This window comes from Canis lupus, chromosome 2 (genome assembly GCF_003254725.2).
Source record: "Canis lupus dingo isolate Sandy chromosome 2, ASM325472v2, whole genome shotgun sequence".
NCBI classification, from domain to species: Eukaryota; Metazoa; Chordata; class Mammalia; order Carnivora; family Canidae; genus Canis; species Canis lupus.
Window position 1 is genome coordinate 16,365,153 of NC_064244.1, and position 20,550 is coordinate 16,385,702.

Below are 20,550 nucleotides of genomic sequence, written 5' to 3' on the forward strand. Positions count from 1 at the left end.
CTATCAGGGAAAAAAAAGCCTTAAATGTTCACAGTGAGAACTTGCTTGCTAACTCGGCTTTTACTCAATGTTGCAGATAATGTTCTCTTTTTAAAGAAAGTCAGAATAACAGAGTTCAGTTTGACAGCATGGTTCTAAATTATGCACTGCCCAGCCCAGAAGAGCCTTTGGCTCCAGCAAACCTGTTGGACCAAAGGCCTTGATGCCATCTTCCCCCAGCTCTTCCTTCCACTGTTGGGAGTTTTCTGTTTCTGTTTTCTGCCCAGTTATTTGAGCTTTTCTTTCTGGGGCCCAGGGAAATGAGAAAGTTATTTGCTTAGGGCAAATAGATACTAGAAAATCCAAGTGCCTGTCAGTTTTACTTAGAGCTAGCCCAGTAAAAATGAATATTTCTGTTGCATTAAGGAGCAATTTGATGATTAAAAAAAATTGACCACTAAGATTAAGAAGCAGAATATGTGTTGGATGGCTTAAAGGCTTGAAAGTGAGAATGGTTCCAGGAAAAAGGTGATTGCCATCCTGTGTTTCTAACTCTTTCCACTCTGATGCAGGGTGTGTGGTGAGCTCAGATCTGAGCATTGACTGAGCATGGGGGTGGCTCTGACAAGGTCTGCACAGTGGACTGCTGCTGGATATGGGACCAGAACCCTGGAAATTACTCCACTGAATGAAGTGATATTGAAAGAAATTGTGATGTTTGTGGAGAGTTTTATCTACAAACATCCTCAAGAAGCAAAATATGTTTTTGTAGAACCACTTGAATGGAAAACAAACTTGGACCCCTCAGCATTTGAATCAGGATATATTGTCAGGTAAGCTGGTAAAGAGCTTCTAGAGTTTAATGTCTTTATTGTACATATTTTGATAAATGAGTTGTAGGTTTTGGGCAAGTAATTTAACATCTGTGAATCTCAGAAATATTCTGACCCAGGAATTGCAATCAGGAGGCACTCTGCTGAAATCTGGGAACATTCTGTTTAGCACAACAAAATTATGTATGTATGTATGTATGTATGTATGTATGTATGTATGAGAGAGAGAGAGAGAAGATGAACATGGGCAGGGGCAGAGGGAGAAGCAGACTCCTGGCTGGGTAGGGAGCCAGCCAGACACTGAGCTCTATCCCAGGACCCTGAGATCATGACTTGAGCCAAAGGCAGACCCTTAACCGACTGAGCCACCCAGGTGCCCCTAATTATTTCTTTCTTTCTATCTATCTATCTATCTATCTATCTATCTATCTATCTAGATTTTATTTATTCATGAGAGACACAGAGAGAGAGGCAGAGATACAGGCAGAGGGAGAAGCAGGCTCCCTACAGAGAGCCTGTTGTGAGACTCAATCCCAGGACCCTGGGATCATGACCAGAGCTGAAGGCAGATGCTCAACCACTGAGCCACCCCGGTGCCCTGGCACTCCTAATTTTTAAATTTTGATTTGAATTTCTTTTGATAGGGGATGCATTCTTGAGTTCACCACACTCCAACAATTGTTGTTGCTTTATGTTTGGGCTTTCCACTCATCTATACAACCCTACAGGTGTCAGTAGGCATTGGTTTTGTGACCTCTGCTATAGGCAAAATCCCTTCTGGTATTAAAATCTATTAATTCCTGGGGAGTGGTAAATTTCCCTCAATATATGGGAGAGGCTAATTAGCAATTAGCATTGTCCTCAAATGAGAACCTTCCAAATCTGAGATTTAAGAAAAACCTACCTCTACCTCAAACAGGGAGCTGTCAACTTAGCTCTAGAGAGCTTAGATAAAAAATATATATGTATTTATATAAATGTAATCATAATTATATAGGAGTAATTGACATTTGCATATGTAAATCTTTTTTGTTGGTTTGGTCAGCTTCAGTTTATTTTCCACTTTCAGGCATCGGGATCCTCTTTTCTGCCACCGTGTTCCTCCTTAATTTTGCATATGAACTTTTAAAGTGTGACATTATCAAAGACAGGTCATTAATCAGTCAAATCTTCTTATAGATGCCTTTTCCACTTTTTCCCTTTGGGATTATTTGTGAGAATAAACTCTGAATTTCATTTTTAGTACTGAAAAACCTTTTTTGAACTGTATTTCAGGAGTGTTTGGTTCTGTTGTCATGCTCTACCTTCTCTCTGAATTTCCTGAAGCCTTTTTCTAAAATTGTATTTTATTTCTAACTCTGCCTATGGTCACTTCCTCCCAAAGTGCTTGTCATTATTCATTGCTCCCACTTAAGTTCAGTGTAGTGTCACATGTTGTTTTTTCTAACCTTTGAAAGATGAACTCATCTGCAAAACCATATAGTTCAAAAACATATGAACTACTTAGTACAGAGATGGATTTAAAGCAGATGTCATAAGAGTATCAAGAGCGTCATTGTATCTTACCTCTATTTATTTTGTGTTCCAAGGACAAACATGACCACATCTGCAACCTACTTAGGTGGGCTGTTACACATACCTCAATCATATCACTGTTTCTCTTTCTTTATCCTTATCCAATTGCTTTTTGCTCTATTTCCTTTCTTATACCTCTGCATACAGTCTTTTTTTTTTTTTCATACAGTCTTTATGCATAGAGGTCCCTCTTAAGCAGGAAGTCTCAACATTTTGGCACATATATGTTTTGAACCAACTACCTCTTGATTGTCTTCCTTCTGTCAAATTTACTGGACACCTTTTCCTTGGGCCAGTTTTTCTATCCATTATTCTTATTTCTGACTTTTATTGGTGATATCTTTGATGTCGGAAGGGAAAAGAGGGTCTGAAAGTAGCATTTGTTGTAGTTGAAGGAAACCATGCCATTGTGGCTGGATGAAAACCAGGTGGGTACTGATAGTCCTGAAGAAGGCAAAGGATACAGCTGAGATTTTGGTAGTTATGGAAAATTCTAAATGTTTACACATCCAAGTCTTGACCACTCCCCTTGCTCTACCCCCACCCCCCCAAACCAAAGAACTGTCAGCAACCCATAGCCACTTGGTATGCTGTGTCCACCAACATAACAAAAGTGATATAGACCAGAGATGCCCTCAATGGCTGGAAGAACGTACCATTAAAAGAGTCCCGGCTACCTCATTCTTTGCCCTTTTGTACACATGCACTGTTCTTGCTTAGGCTGCTGGCCCTTAGGACACCTTTTATTCATTTATTTAAAGGGTGGAGGGTCAACTGCTGTCCTTTCAGATAGGATTCAGCTCTGTAAGTCCACATAAATATGGATACCTAAGTCATCCTAAAGGCTTTGAGTTTGGAGCCTCTGGATGCATTTCTACCAAACCACAATATTATTGGATGTTTTAGGATATTTCTTCTTCCTCTTGGGACTGTATGTTCTCTCAGCCTTTTGTTCCAAAACAAGTCAGTTTTATTTACATGGAAAGTCTGTTGAAGTAAGTAAGCTACCCTCTTTTGTTGATCTCTTTTATATTCGCACTTGAGGCTCATTTCTCATTTGATGTTGCACATCTCCAAATGTACTCTTTGCGGCAGTCCTTAAAAAATTGATCAGCCTTCTTCTGAATTAGGCTAACAGACATGTGACATTGAAACTGATCTGCTCATCATGCACTGAAAAAAGGTTTTACATGTCGTCACCCATCTTCTTTTGTGCAGATCATTGTTGAGTAGATAGGCATGGCACTGTCCACATGTTAGATGACTTACTCTTTTCTTTTAGAATCATTTCCAATGTACAACCCTTCATTCTATAATAACACTGGTCATCGTCTTTCCGTGTTCATTGTTTTGGGGAAAATAACTCCACTTTCATTCTAATGGAAATCATAGGTCTCCTTGTATTACCATTTTCAATTGCTTTTGTTCTTATCAGACAGAATGAGATAACTAATCTTTCTAAAACACTCCAGAATGAAACCCAAGTCCACTGTAAGCTAAGGACAAATGACACCCTTCAATGATTAACACCATATGGTGGTGGTATACAGAGCTCAGTTGCTTTGACTCATTAGAATGTAGCTCAGGAAATATAAAGACTGGATAAGTGTTCAGAATCACTTAGTGACAATGTTATTATCAGTTCTTTTCTTTTTTGGTAAAATTACGATTTTGACTCATGTCAGCTTTAATACTGTGATATTTTAGCTTCTAATGTCTCTCTGCTGTCTCAATGATATGTCTGAGTTGGGACAAAATTCTCTCCTGGTAGGAGTGCTGTGTAGATGAGGAGTTGAGCCCCGAGCAGTGACCCTCTTCCCCCTGTCCTGCCCACCGCCCTCACAATTCATACCTTTCTGATTCCTAGTTTTCTTTTTTCTTTTGTAAATCTCTACAGGCATCTTTTTTATTGTTGACTTCCCAGTACTCCTTGGTAATGGGCATTGTTTGATCCTTTTACCTTCTTGTTTTAGTTCTCTTATCAATGTCATGAAGGATCAGTTACATGATCTCTGATCTTAAAATTGTATTGTTTTATGAGATGATAATTATTATGTTTTGGTAAAACTTCTTTTCTAAAAGATTTTATTTATTTGAGAGAGAGAGAGAGAGAGAGAGCAAGCAGATGGGGGGGTGGAACAAAGGGAGAGGGACAAGCAGACGCCTCACTGACTGTGGAGCTCAACCAGGGCTTGATCTCATGACCCTGAGATCACGACCTGATCAGAAACCAAGAGTCAGACACTTAACCAACAGAGCCACATGGGTGCCCCATATTTTGGTGAAATGTCCAAGTTATGCTATTAAAATCGATGGCCATAACGTTTGTTACTTGAGCTCTTTGTTTTTTGTTCCTGAGAATTACTAACTAGTTTTGCAACTGTAGCTTTATATCTCTTGTTATTTTTTAGGCTCATTTATTGAGTAATTACTATGTTCTGGACACTAAACTAGACACTGGGGATGAAATAAATGTGACATTTTTCTGCTCTCTCACCTTATAGCATAAAGCTATAGTATTTTCAGCTGCCCTCCACAATTACAGTTTGAAAGTCTTTTGATCAGGTCAGTGGATTTCATTTGCAGCACATTTATCTTGACCTCACAAGATGGGCATAGTATTTTTTCTTTCCAAAATCTCTTTCTTCCAGTATTAGAAACTGCAAACCCCGAAACAAACCTGCTCTTCCACATCCTCCCTGGAGCTGGCATTTAGTTCCTACTGCTTTGCTGAGTTACAGGCTTCAACTGGTGGGAGCAATGAAATATGTGTCCTGTGCCCTTGACTTCTTCCATATCTTACCAGGAGTTTCACCTTCTCAAGTTCAGTGGCTTGATATTGTTGGCATTCAGTCAGCTTATAACTTAGTCTTGTCATCATCCACTTAGCACATGTGACCAACCTGGCACAGACCTTTAAGAAATCTCAAACCTGAAGACATTATTCCAAAAGCTTTATTTTAGAGAAAACACACATTTTGTATACAACACACATCACTGGTCAGCCTAGAAATCTTCTATTCATTTATTCCTCTTCTATTTATTGAGTACCTTCTGTGTACAATTACTATGTAAGTTACTTCCTATGTGAGTTACTATGAAAGTTACTGCTGGAAGAACAGTGGGAAAGCCTGGTAAAAGTCCCTGTGTTAGCCTCCTATTGCTGCTGTAACAAATTTTCACATACTTAGTGACTTAAAATAATGCAGATTTAATTTCTTAGGGTTCTGGAGGTGAAAAGACTAAAATAAGTGTGTAGGGTTAAAATCAAGGCGTTGGCAGGGCTGTGTTCCTTCTGGGGGCTGAAGGAAGATCCATTCTTGTCTTCTCCAGCTTCTGGAGGCCACCTACATTCCATAGCTTCTGGCTCTGTGTTACTCTGAACCCTGTTTCCATGTCACGTTGGCTTTTCTGACTTGACCCTCCTGCACATTTCAGAATAGTCTTCCCATCTCAAGATCCTTAACTTAATCCATCTGCATGGTCTCTCTTGCCATGTAAGATAAGGCATTTGTGGGCCTCGGGTGTTAGGATGTGGACATCCGTGGCAAGCCACTAGTCTGCCTCCATGATCTCTATCTTCTTCCTTTTCTAGTGAAATCGTGCTGGTAGTACATCTGAGTCTGAGTCTGTCAGGTTTACTTTTTCTGATGAACTGGCAATACACCACATCTGTTTATCTGCCTTACAATTTAAAATATGTTAGATCAGGTCTTAAGAGGAGAGCAGTTTTTCCAGGGATATCCATATCTAATAAAAACCTAGGTAGCTTAGTTAATGTTGTACGTGGTAGAAATCTATAGAAATATCACTGCCGTAAAAACATCTTAATATTTCTTAAATGCTGACCTAAAAAAATAATTAAAATGGGCAGAAAGACAAATCTAGGAGACCCAGAAATTTCTGATCAGGAAAAGTCCATTTAGAAAAACTGCTTATTATCCTAAAGTAAACCAAATTAGGGGGTTTGGAGTGGGAAAACAATCCACAGAGGGAACCTAGTTTGTCTCTCTCTCTTTCTCTTTTTTATAGCTTTTTGTTCATAAACACAGAGTAGCCAAGAAGATTTCTAACCACTAATTACTGTGGTGTAAACTTTATAAATAAAATAACTTTAGAAATCCCCAAAACATGAATGGTCCTGTAGAACCAGTGATTTTTTTAAAGTTGTCCAACACATTGTTAGAAAAACAAAACCAAAAACTGTGATTGAGTTCATGTAAGTATTCAAGACATGGCTTAAAATGTTCTTCCTGGGTATATCATGTTGCTAACTATGGTTGCTAATAAGCCTGGGAACTTAGGGATCTGAGTGTGGACAAATGAGGAAAAGACATGAGCTTTTAACAAGAAGTACTTATATTTTGTGTTTTATCATGAGCCAGAGGGATGATTTGTCAAAATGTCTTATGTTTAACTTCACTAGCATCCAGGTAACCTTAAGATTTTATTTATTTATTTATTTATTTATTTATTTTTATTTCCTAGTGAAACAACAGTCAAGTCAGAAGAAGTTGATAAAGATGGGCAGCCTTTGCTGTTTCTCTCTGTGCCACACATTAAGATCAGGAGCTTGGGGCAGCTGTCACGTTTGCTGCTTATTGCCAAAGACAGAAAGCTGAAGGAAGCACAGGCTTGTATCGAAGGTGATATTTATGCTCCAGTCTATGACTTGAACTTTTAGAAACATAATCATGGGGGAGGGGGAGTTGCAGTCTCTTGAAAAAAGTTCCGTGACCTAAAAGGCAAAAAGTCCTATGTTCGACTTTGTAAAAATGTCATTCATTTTTCTTGGCTGAATGTCATGCTCATATCAAGTTTCTACTTTAAACTGAAAGGCCTAATACTTTACCACTAGCAAGCTTCTAGATTTCTAATTTTAGCATGTGGTTTAAAGAGAGGCTTCCTCACTTCTGGAAAGACCAGAGGCCTGTATCCTCTAAGGTCTACACAGGAGAGAAGACAGATTAGTGGGGCCTGCACCAAACTCCACCCTCTACCCTCAGGCCTGCTGTGACGGATGATGCTCGGTTTCCTCTAAAATGTATGCAGCAAAGATAGCCCAGAGTAATCTCACTTTCCATTGGTCTCAGTAATGTTCCTTTGTAGGTTGCATAGCTTTGTGGAGGTAGTTACATTCACTCAATGGGAAACGTTTTCCTCTTCATTAAGGATGTAGATTTTCATTATTGTCTAAGCATCTAACATGCGTAAAAGAATGTGACCAATTGCCTGGAGCAATTGTTTTCTGAATTTTTCTTATGAGTAGAAATACCTAACAGTACATAATGGTGTCATATACATGTTTTGCCTGTTTGGAATCATGTGACTAGAAGGACTCAAGCATGAGGTGCCTGGTCTTGCCTCTAATCATTCTTTGCTGTGTCTACTGCTATGACGTGGGAAGATGAACCTTTAAAAAAAATATTCTTTAGGATGTAAATCTTATGAGATGCCTGGGTGGCTCAGCGGTTAAGCGTCTGCCTTCAGCCCAGGGTGTGATCTTGGAGACCCGGGATCAGAGTCCCACATCGGGCTCCTTGCCTGCAGCCTCCTTCTCCCTCTGCCTCTGCCTGTGTCTCTGCCTCTCTCCCTATGACTCTAATGAATGAGTAAATAAATAAAATATTTTTTTAAAAAAAGATGTGAACCTTAGGACAGCAGCCTTTTCTTATCTCTTGCCTACTCTTCATTATTAGGCTATCTATCTATCTATACCTCATAGCTACCCTGCTGAGGAGGAATGAAATCTTAAGAGTAAAGTTGAATTCAAGGAGGTTGGTAATAGCATTAATTTCAACTTAGTGCATGAACTTAATACATAGACGGGCTGCTATATATCTAGTTTGGCTAAATGTGTATCCTTTGCTGCATTTTGTCCTTTCTGTAAGAGCTCTAGGTACAACTCTTAGTTTTGGGTCCAGATTCCATGGTGCAGGGCAATTTGGGGGGCAGGTTTGTGTCTTTCCCCAGAATTCATATAATACCTTTTTCCATGAGTCTTAATGAGATGACTGCTGTAAGGATGATTGAGATGCTCAAAAAGTAGATGATTCCTAGATCTCTTTTCCCTGCCCCTCCCCTTGTGTGTTTTTTTCTAAGAAGCCCTAAGCCTTTTCTGCTATTTCCTGGTGCCAGAGTCCATCTCCCACTGCAGAGTTAATGCCATCACTGTGCTTCTCTCATTTCAATCAGGTGGAGCTTTCTGAACTAGTCCCATGGGCCTCCTTGTTCAAATACATATATATTTCATCTTATTTAAATTCCTCCTTTCCAAATATGGCTTTGCCCTCTTCTTCCTCACTTGCAACTACATGGTTCTTTGGCTTTCACCAAATTCTGTTTTAACCATCTCTAGAGTCTACTTTCACACCTATGTCAGCCTTGATCATGAATTAGTATTGGAGTTTTTCACTGTAACTTTGGTATGTGTGTGAGTACTGGCCAGATTTGTTTTTCCAACTTGAACATAAAAAGGCATTGAAAATATAAGCATTGGGATCCCTGGGTGGCGCAACGGTTTAGCGCCTGCCTTTGGCCCAGGGCGCGATCCTGGAGACCCGGGATCGAATCCCACGTCGGGCTCCCGGTGCGTGGAGCCTGCTTCTCCCTCTGCCTATGTCTCTGCCTCTCTCTCTCTCACTGTGTGTCTATCATAAATAAATAAATAAATAAATAAATAAATAAATAAATAAATAAATATTAAAAAAAAAGAATATTTCTTAAAAAAAAAAAAAAAGAAAATATAAGCATTTTGAGGGATCCCTGGGTGGCGCAGCGGTTTGGCGCCTGCCTTTGGCCCAGGGCGCGATCCTGGAGACACAGGATCGAATCCCACGTCGGGCTCCCGGTGCATGGAGCCTGCTTCTCCCTCTGCCTGTGTCTCTGCCTCTCTCTCTCTCTCTCTCTCTTTCACTGCGTGCCTATCATAAATAAATAAAAAAAAATTAAAAAAAAAGAAAATATAAGCACTTTGAACAGGTGGAAAAGACTGGTGGTAGATCTTTAGACTGAGAAAACCATGCTGTTTTGGAAAGAAAGCATTTGTGAACACTAAGCCTCAGTGGTTACATACACACACACACACACACACGTACACACACACAGTTCTAGTGATGATTCTTCTAAGGAGACCAGTATTTCTCTATCTTCAAATCAATTCTGGATACACTAATTGAATGACCATGCTGGACAATGCCCTACAGTCAATTAAAAAAAAAGAAAAAAAAAGAATATCTTGTTCTTTGTCTTATTAGAGATATGATATAGATAGATGATACTGCAGTACAAGGTAGAGAATCTCAAGGAGTACAAGAAAGTTCCTAAATGCAGTAGAATCTGAGAAGTTGAGATTAATTCAAATTGGGTCCATGAGAGAAAGCTTAATGAAGGAAGCACATTTGGGTGGGCTTCAGAGGACTTGTTAGTCATTATTTTTCTTACAACAGAAGACAAGAGAATCATTTTTATTTATTTACTTGTTTGATCAGCTAACAGAGATCCTGTAACAAAAATCCTGGGTTTGGATTATAACATGGTGAAAGAAGACACATCCACAGTAAATATTCTTGATAAAATTACCAAAGATGAAGATCCTGAGAGTGAGATAAAGATGAAGGTTGGCATGCTGCTTAAGCAACTGGATCTGCACCTACTGAATCATTCTCTAAAACATATTTCATTGTGAGTCTTTTAGAAAAAAGAAACCTCTAAAAGTTAGTTACAAAAAATGCTTTCAGAATTTTTTTAAACATACACAAATTATAGGAGTTGTTATTGATTTAACAGTAGATTTTAGGGTATTGCATGGATATTTCTAATTCTAAAATGTAAAGATTTACTGTTAGCTTTGCTAGAGCTTTCTATGGGGTTTCACCTGATTCTGAGGACATGAAGTGGCCTTGTTATTTTCACTCTCCTCAGACAATTAAATAGATGGTTAAATGGTAATGCAAATATCATGTAGACTTTGTAAGGTTTAAAACTTGTTCATTTTTGTAGTTTTTTTTCTAGTATTATGCTATTACCACTAAGAAATGAAATGAATTTTTAAACGAGTTTATTTAATGTTGCATTAAATATGAATCACTGGTTTCTTGATGTCTTGACCGTGTTGTAAGGCTATAACACAGCTAAAACTAACTGCAACATTTTTGTTGTTGTATAATTTGACTACAATTTTAATTATAAAAAGTGATATTCCTCCTCCCACCAGCCCTCCCCCCTTGCTAAAATGGTATATTTTCATCTGTTTTCTGGAGATTCTCTTTTAGAGTGTTAAAATGCATTTCTTATCATTCATTTCAGACAAATCTGTTTAAACCCAACAACTGTTAAGAACGATATAGAACTGCTGAAACATTTCTCAGGAAAAGGAGAACAAACTGTCTTGGAATCTATTGACTATACTTCAGGTTTCTATTATTCTCAGATTTGCTTTGTGTTATGTAAAATAATTATTATTTCCAAATGCTTCAATAGCTACATTAGGATTGAGTATTTGAAAAAAACTGTAATCATATTTATTTCTTTTTAAAGATAACATATTTTATTTTTCAGAGCTCCTTTTAATTGATCGATAATTGGTTTCAGATTATGAATTTTCAAATGGATGTCGAGCCCCACCTTGGAGACAAATTCATGGAGAAATTTGTTACGTGCTGGTAAAACCCCATGATGTTGAAACTCTGTGTGTTACTTGTAGTACAGAAGGAGTATTTTTAAATGGTGTAAGTAATTTTTTAAGAACCATGTTGACTTTGGTGCTTGGCTCCATCTCTGTAAATGCAGGCATGTCTCCAGGACTGAATGCTGATGGCCACAGAAAATGCGATTCTGTTCTGTTGGGTTGAAGCAGATCCCTTTGCTATGTGTTTGCTGAGCAAATCCAAAACCATTTCAGAATGAGCCTCGGTGTTCCCCATTGCAGGTCATTAAATCAGTCTTCTAAGAAATGACCGTCAAAGGAACCCACGCCACTTTATAAAATGAAAACCTCTGTAACGATCAGTTCACTGATTGATTAATTAATTAATTAATTAATTAATTATACAAGTATTCGGGCAAATAAGAGGCGGCTGAGGTAACACAGAAGCAGTAACTATAGCTTTTGCCCTAAGCGTTGAGAGGACAAAGGGAAGGAATTAAAATGTGGGAGCTTGGAGGAAGCACCCCCAAGAAGCTGGGACCCATGTGTCTGGGGAGGGAGCACCACCAGGCTGTGCTGGTTCCTTAGGGTCTCAGAAGATGTCCTTGCAGAGCTGGGACTTAGACCTCTGAGGAGGGGACCCTGCTTACATTGGTTATGGTCCCTTGGGAGTTCAGAGGGGGGACTCCCACAGAGCTGGGATCCATATCTCTGAGGAATGGTCGCTTCCAGGCTATGCTGGAGCACAGGGGGGTCTCATGAAACTGGCACCCAGATGTCAGAGGAGTACAATGCCCAGGAGCTGGTACCTCAGGAGCTCAGAGGAGAGGATCTTTGCAGAACCAGCAGAGCTGAGACCCAGACCTTGGAAGAGGGAGACCTGGTTGGTTTGTAATGGGATTCTAAGGAGTTGTAATGAGCCAGGTTCTGGGAACATAGGGAAAAACCCCTGGGAACTGGAACCAACTGTTGCTACTGGAAGCAGCTGCCACTGCCAGGGTTCACTGCTGGGGACAGGGGACGAGGAGCTGGGAGCAGTCCCTTTCTCCCTCCTCCAGCTTTACAGTCTTCCTTTTACTTGCTGCTAACTGAAGCTGACTGAAGCTGACAAGGGAGAAACACAGCATTCCAGATTCCCACCCCTGAGCACTAAGCAGGGTGGTGGCCTTCTGAATCTTCCACATGAACACATTTTATTTTTTGTCTCATACCTGTTCACTGAACTTACTAGGTGGTCAGCTTTCCCCTTGGCAACCATGCCCTTGGTGTCCTCAATGTAATATGGGGCCTCACAGGCAATATCTGCAGGGAGAACCTAAATCCTTAGTGGGGATTCCTCATCACAGGGGACTGTTGGGAGAATTGCTACCTCTTGGTTTGGATTGGCTTCAAAATGTGAGTGCCACTTTCTTGATGACCAGCAAGCATCTCATCTGACTTGCCTTATGGTGCATTTCTTCTCAGCATGATCTTCTCAGATTATATCTGCACAGAGGGGGGAGATGAGCTAAATATGATTTAGCCTTTGGTTTGTTTTGATACTCTAAGAAAGTGAAATTTCCAATCAGAAAATAAGAGACTTTGACCTTCTAGAGTGGGGCAAGGACACTTTGTTTCTATCAAGAGCTACTAATCTACATATACCTTTATTTGATATGGAAATATCTAAGTGTTCCTCTCAATTTCAAGAATGAAAGATAAGGAACATGATTCAATAATTACGACAAAATGCATGGCACGCCTGAGTTATATGGGTGTATATGATGTTTTGTGTATGTGTGTGGTTACGTATATATAAAAAGCACACTATGGGTTTTTATATATACATTTGGTTAAGGCAGAGCCAAATCTTTTCTATTAGGATAGGTGAGGAAAGGAAAGAGACAAAAAGAAAGAGGTATGGAGACAAAGGTTGGAGTGTCAGGTGCTTACATGGAGGTTGTAACTCTAGAAAATAATCCCATAGCAACCTCTTTACACACAGAACAAGAACAGAGTGTGACAAATGGAAACAAGCTTTTCTATGGTGGCATTCTAATCTTGGGACCTTTTATGACTTCATCAGATTCTCTTGAAGTCATAATGGTTTTTTTTGTGTGTGTGTTTTGTTTTTTTGCATTAGAGGAGTGCAGAGGGAAGGAAGCTCTCCATTCTTTGCTAACTAGCAAAATGCCCTACATGCATATAGGAGGTACTCAGTAAAAGCATAATGGATGGATGATGGATGGGTGGATGAGTGGATGGACGGACAAATGGATAACTTTAAGAAGGAAGAATTCTGCCCATATTTTTGATGTATAAAAACTGCCACATGGATCCTTGAGAGAAGAAAACAATATGTGGCCTTGGGTTGTGATGTATTGATCAGGTTCAAATGCTACTACATTAATAATTGCACCAAACTTTTTCTTCCAAAGGGCAAAACAGAAGATGAGGGGGAAATTAATTATGAGAGAAAAAGTGAAATTTATAAAGACCTTGTCACATTTTTAAAAGAAAAATCGGCAAAATTTTCAGAAAATATGTCTAAACAGGTAAGTTTACAGAATCTTGAAATATCATAGCATAGTGTTACTTGACATGTTACCTTCTGTTGAGAATAATTCTATTTTTGGACCCTGTTTATAATTTTTAGAGAGTTTTTCACAATATATTACATAAGAAATATTATAAGTGGAGTACTTCAAGGAAGTTTCTGAACCTCTTTAGGTAATAGGTGTAAAATATGTCAGATTGCTTTCTAAAAAAGCACTTTTCATCTTTCCTTTTGAATTTATAATGCTAAGAACAAAGCAGTCATCCCTGTTAATGAAGCCTAGATGTTTTGATTATTTTTATCTTTTCTGGGCATCCCATGATTACTAACGAGTTGGATTGTCTCAGTAAGTGTGTCAACTGCATATGCATAAGAACTGTACTTCCTCTGTGTCTTGCATGGTTTTTGAAATAGTTTTTGAGATGGACAAAGGAATCAGTTAATACAGTTATTAAATCTTGATTGAAGCTGATGTAGGTAAGAAGCAATATGCAAGAAATACTAAAGTGATACACTTAAGCCCCAGGCTGATTCTCAAGATGATGTCAATTCCACAAATCCTACATCAGACAGTTTATCAGATCTGTTATTTTCCTTCTGACACTGCCACTTCCAGAGCACTCTATTTTCTTACTATTCTGCTGCTGCTCTTGTCCTGAAACGTCTCTCTGTCATCATCCTGTGAGTTTTTTTCCCCTGGTGTTTGATCACCTATTTCCTGGACTCTAGTTTTCCTTTGTTGTTGTTATAAAATACCTGTACAAAACATAAAATTTGTCATTTTAACTACTTCGAGTGTATCACTGAGTGGCATTAATTATGTGCAGCCATTACTACTGTCCATTTCCAAATCTTTTTCATCATCTCAAACTAAAACTGTTCCCATTAAGCAGTAACCTCCTCATGCCTACTTCCCCAGCTCCTAGGAACCTCTAATCTACTTTTTGGTTTCTCGATTTCTAATCAAATATAAATTTGCCTTTCCTAGGTATTTCAGAGAAGTGGAATCGTAAATTTGTACTTTGGTGCTTGGCTTATTACATTTAGCATAATATGTTCAAGGTCCATCCATGTTGTAGCATGTGTCGGAACTTCATTCCTTTTTGTGGCTGAATAATATTCCATTCGTGTATATAACCACATTTTGTTTATCAGTAAATCTATTGTTGGACACTTGGGTTGTTTCCACTTTTTGATTATGGTGAAAAATGCTATAAATATTGGCTTACAAGTAACTGAGTCCCTGTTTTAATTTTGGAGGTTACCTAGGAGTGGAATTTCTGTGTCATATGCTAATTCTGTATTTAACTTTTAGAGGAAGTACCAAACTGTACCTAGATTGAACCATTTTATGCTCCTGTAGAAGGATTCCAGCTTCTCCACATTACCACCAATACTTGTTATTTTCTGTGTGTGATTGTGTGTTTTTTTATTATAGATATCCTAGTAAGTATGAAGTATGGTATTCCATTATAGTTTGGATTTCCATTTCCCTAATAGTAATGTTTAGCATATTTCCATATTATTGGGAATTTGTATATTTATTTTAAGAAATGTCTATTCAAGTCCTTTGCCCATTAAAAAATGGGTAGTCTTTTGTTGTTGAGTTGTAGGAATTCTTTATATATTGTGACTATTAATCCCTTATCAGATAGAATATTTGCAGATATTTTCTCCCATTCTGTGTGTTGTCTTCACTCATCTTGATAGTGTTCTTTAATGCACAAACATTTTTAATTTTGATAAAGTCCAACAAATACATTTTTTCTTGCCTATATTTTTGGTATCATAAGAAACCATTGCCAAAGCCAAGGTAATGAAGATTTGCCCTGTTTTCATCTAATAATGTCATGGTGTTATCTCTGTAAGTCTTTGATTCATTTTGAGTTAAGTTTTGTATAGGGTGTAAGTAAAGTAATGTGCAATTTAATTCTTTTTGCATGTGGATATCCGGTTTTCCGGGCACCATTTGTTGAAGAGATTGTTCTTTCCCCATTGAAAGTTCTTGGTATCCTTGTTGAAAATCAATTTGCCATAGATGTAGAGGTTTATTTTTGGACTCTTTATTCTATTATTTTTTGTCTGCCCTTATACAAGTCCCATACTATTTTGATTACTCTATCTTTGTGGTAGTTTTGAAATTGAGAAGTATGACTCCTCAAACTTTGTTCTTGTTTTTTAAAGACTGCTTTAGCTATTTAGGTTCCCTTGACTTTTAGGTTTGGTTTTACCATTTTTGCAAAAAAACAGCATTAGGCTTTTGATTGGGATTACATTGAATTTATAGATTGCTTTGTATAACATTGTTGTCTTAACAATATTATTTCTTCCAATCCATGAACATGGGGTGTCTTTCCATTTGTTTTTGTTTCCTTTAACTTTTTTTATCAGCAGTGTTTTATAGTTTTCAGTGTCTTCTTTTGCCTCCTTGGTTAAATTTATTTCTAAGCATTATATTCTTTTGGATGCTATTGAATGGAATTGTTTCCTTAATTTCCTTTTTGATTGTTCACTGCTAATGAGGAGAAATGGAACTGTTTTTTTTTTTTTTTAGTGTTGAAATCAGATCTGGCTTTTGAATGTGAAATTCAAAATCACATCCTGCAACTTTACTGAATTCATTTATTAACTCAGTTTTTTTTAATCTTTAGGTCTTTCTACATAAAAGATCATGTCATCTGCAAATAGTTTTACTTCTTTTCAATTTGCGTGTTTTTAAATTTCTTTTTCTTTTCTTTTTTTAAGATTTTATTTATTTAACAGAGAGAGAGAAAGAGCGAGCGAGCAGAAGCAGGGGGAGTAGCAGGCAGAGGGAGAGGGAGAGGCAGGCTTCCTAGCCTGCCCGGTGCCGCTTAGATTTCTTTTTCTTGTCTAATTACTATGGCTAGACCTTTTAGGATTTTGCACTGAATAGAAGCAGTGAACACTATCTCCATATTTATTCCTGATATTGGGGGAAAGCTTTCAGGCTTTCACCACTGAATGTGATATTTGCTGTAGGCTTTTCATATATGGTCTTTATTATGTTGAAGTTCCCTTCCATTTAGTTTTCCTTTTGTTGGTATATCCCATCATTTTGGTGGAGCTTCCTGAGTAAAAGAGGCATATAACAGGGAAAAAATTGAGGGTTAGCATATGAAAATATCTTTATTTTTCTCTCTGTTATTGTTTCTATAATGATAGTTCAAAAACAATTTTTACTTAGAATTTTAGAGGCATTTTTTTCCTACGTGGCCTGTTTTGACTTTTCCCATCTAACAAAGCCTTTAGGATCTCTTATTCCAGATGTTCTGTAATTTTAATGATGATATGGTTGGTGCTGGTTTTGTTTGTTTTTCATTAATGATGACATATGTCCTTCAAAACTAGAAAAATACTTTTTTTGGTATCACATCTTTAATCATTCCTTCTTCTCTGTTCTCTTACTAGTTGGGTGTTGGGCTTCTGAGATTGATCCTCTGATTTTCTTTTCTGTCACCCACCTGCAAATATTCTTTTATTTTCAAAACATTGTACATATCTTTAAAATTTAAGGTCTCATATTTTTAACATTTTATTTCCAGGTGTATATCTCCACAGATCATATGCTTTCATTTCTCTTGGGGTAAAATCTAGGAATAAACAGCAAGATCATATGGTTGCATGCTTAACTTTTTAAGCAATGGGTAAACTGCTTTCCAAAGCGGTGGTAATATTTTACATACACACTGGCAATGTATGAGACTTCCAGTTCTTCTGTATATTCGTCAATAACTGGTATGGTCAGTCCTCTAATTTTAGACATTCTAATAGGTGTGTGTACTAATATCTCACTGGGTTTTAATTTGCATTTCTTGAATGCATTTTTTCATATGTTTATTTGCCATTTATATATCATATATGTCTATTAGATCTTTCACCCAGTTTTTTTTTTATTGGGTTGTTTGATTTCTTTACTGAGTTGTAAGAGCTCTTTTATATATATTTTTGGCTTACGTAATCTATTAGATATATGGCTTGTAAATATGATCTTCTGGTTGTGTCTTGTCATTTCATTCTCCAATCAGTATATCTTCCAAAGAGCAAATGTCCTCAATTTTAATGAAGTCCAACTTGTTAATTTTTTCTTTATAGTGTTGTATCTCATAAAGCTTTGCCAAACCCAGTATCAGAAAGATTTTCTCCAGTGTTTTTTTCCTAAAAGTTTTCAAATGTTAGGTTTTACATTAAGGCCTTTAAATTTAATTTTTGTACATAATATGAGGTGTGGATCAAAGTTCTTTTTTTTTCTTTTGCATATAAATATCTAGTTTTTCCAGCACCATTTGTTGAAAAAGCCATCCTTTCTCCATTGAATTACTTTTATACCTTTGTCTAAAATCAGTTGTCCGTTTGTATGGGTGTGATCTGTTTGTCTATTTTTATACCAGTAGCACACTCTTTGGATTATTGTAGCTTTATAATAAGTCTGGAAGTCAGGTAGTATATGTCCTTCAATGTTTTCTTTTTCAAACTTGTTTGTCTATTTTACATCTTTTGCATATCCATTAGAATGTTAAGGTCAGCTTGTCAATTTCTTCATAAAAAGCCTGAAAGATGGGATGCCTGGGTGGCTCAGCAGTTGAACGCCTGCATTTGTCCCAGGGCATGATCCTGGAGTCCCGGGATCGAGTCCTACATCAGGCTCTCTGCATGGAGCCTGCTTTTACCTCTCCCAATGTCTCTGCCTCTCTCTCTGTGTCTCTCATGAATAAATAATAAATAAAATCTTTTTAAAAATGCCTGAAAGAATTATGGTTGAGATTATGATGAATCTATAGATCAATTTAGAAAGAGCTAATGTCTTAACAATACTGAGGTTTCCAATCCATGAACAGAGTATGTCTCGCCATTTATTTAGGCCTTCAGTTTCTCAGCAATATTTTGTAATTTTCAATGCACAGGTCTTGCATATATCTCGTGAAACCTACTTATAAATATTTCATATTTTAAGAGTGTTAAAAAAGAAAACCACAGGCCCAAAGTGGCATTACTTAGGCCAAGTCAACACTCAAGAATTATATTATTATATATTATATTATATTATTATTATTTATACCTAAATAACTGCAATTTCAACCACCCAGGAATGTAACTTATAACAAGTCAATTGGAATTTCCTGGTCAATACTAGGATATTTACTGATTTACCCCTTCTGCTTCTCTTAAGAGGGCAACCTTGTCTAAACAATACATTCCTTGCTAATAAATTCCTTTTTTCAAATGGTCTCTCTGCCTTTAAAATTATTTCTTTTGTTTAGCTCAGTGGAACATTTGTCTGCTAGCTACATGGGATGCTGCTGGCTTCATGAATCAATTAATAAAGCTAGTTAGATCTTCAAAGTTGAATCTAACTTCAAAGTTGAATTTTTATTTTTTAAAAAAAAAATGTTAATGGTAGTTTTAAAATTTTAATTTGTGATTATCTGTTGCTACTATATAAAAATTCACTTGATTTTTATATATCATTTTTATATTCTGAAACATTTACTAGTTTTAGTGTCTGGTTCATAGATCCCAGAGGGTTTCCTATGTATGTGATTATATTGACTGTATATAATGATCATTTTGCCTCTTCCTTTTCAGTCTCAGTGCCTTTTTTTGTCTTTTCTTAATGCATTATCTGGAACCTCCAGCACAGAATTATATAGAAGTAGTCTCTTGCTCCTGGTGGTAAAGGAAAAACTTTCAGTTTCTCATTATTAAGTATGTGTTAGCTGTATATGACATTTATAAGATTGAAGAAGTTCCCCTTTATTTCAGATTGTTGAAAACTTTTATTAGGTATAGATATTGGATAAAAACAGAAAGGGAGACTAACCATAAGAGATTCAACTATAGAGAACAAACTGAGGGTTACCGGAGGGGAGGTGGGTGTGGGGGATGGGAGAATGGGATGTTGGGCATTAAGGGAGGGCATTTGATGTAGTGAACACTGGGTATTATATGCAACTCATGAATCACTAAATTCTACCCCAAAATCAATAATACACTGTATGTTTACTAATTTAAATTTAAATAAAACCAAAACAAAAAGGAATGGATGTTGGATTTTACCAAATGATTACCTATTAAGAAAATTACATGTTTTTTTTTCTTTCTTAGTTTGTTAATGTAATAAATTACATTGATGAGCTTTAAAAAGTAACCATACATTTCTGGAACAAACCTCATTTGTTCAGGATGTAGTATCATTTTTATATATTATTGGATCTAACTTGCTAAGATTTTAAGTGTCACATCTATATTTATAAGGTTTTGATGTGTAGTTTTCTTTAATATCTTTGGTTTTGGTTATCAGAGTGATACTGGCCTTATAAAATGAGTTGGGAAGTTTTTTTTTTCCTCTCCAATTTCTGAAAGAGTTTGTGTAGAATTGATATTGTTTCTTTCTTACATGTTTGGTAGTGAAGCCATCTGGGCCTGGAGTGTCCTTTGTAGGTAAGTTGTTAAACAACAGATTTCAGTGTCTTTACTAGTTTGGGCCAGGCTGGTTATCTGTTTCTTCTTGAGGAAGTTATGGTAATCTTTATTTTTTTTTACTTATTTAAAAAATGATTCTGTTGGAGTAAAGTATACATATACTTTATATATGTATACATATATATATGTAAAGTATACATAACCTTTTGCCATTTTATTTTTTAATTTAAATAATCTCTATCCCAATCTCTATCCCCAGACTTTCAACCCCAAGATCAAGAGCTGTGTGCTCTACTGACTGAGCCAGCCAGGCACCCTGGTAGATTGTCTTTAAAGGAAATTGTCCATTTCATCTATGTCACATGTATTGGTGTAAACTTGTTTATGGTTATTCTTTTATTCATCTTTTAATGTCTGTAGACTATGTAGCTATTGTTACCTCTCTCACTTCTAATATTGGTCATTGGTGTTTTATTTTTTCTTGACTCATCTGGGTAGAGGTCTCTTGATTTTCTGTTTCCTCAGAGACTTAGCTTTTA

General features: G+C 37.0%; 1 protein-coding gene across 1 annotated transcript in view; it reads left to right on the top strand.

The window, feature by feature from the left end:
- Positions 1–20,550, top strand: part of LOC125752944 (outer dynein arm-docking complex subunit 2-like) — a 44,283-nt gene that overhangs the window by 3,531 nt on the left and 20,202 nt on the right. The window contains exons 2-7 of the mRNA XM_049096660.1: positions 552–812; positions 6,876–7,033; positions 9,878–10,070; positions 10,695–10,801; positions 10,980–11,116; positions 13,452–13,568. Coding sequence (XP_048952617.1) covers positions 589–812; positions 6,876–7,033; positions 9,878–10,070; positions 10,695–10,801; positions 10,980–11,116; positions 13,452–13,568 — 936 coding nt within the window. The 5' untranslated portion in view covers positions 552–588. The remainder of the gene's footprint in view (positions 1–551; positions 813–6,875; positions 7,034–9,877; positions 10,071–10,694; positions 10,802–10,979; positions 11,117–13,451; positions 13,569–20,550) is intronic.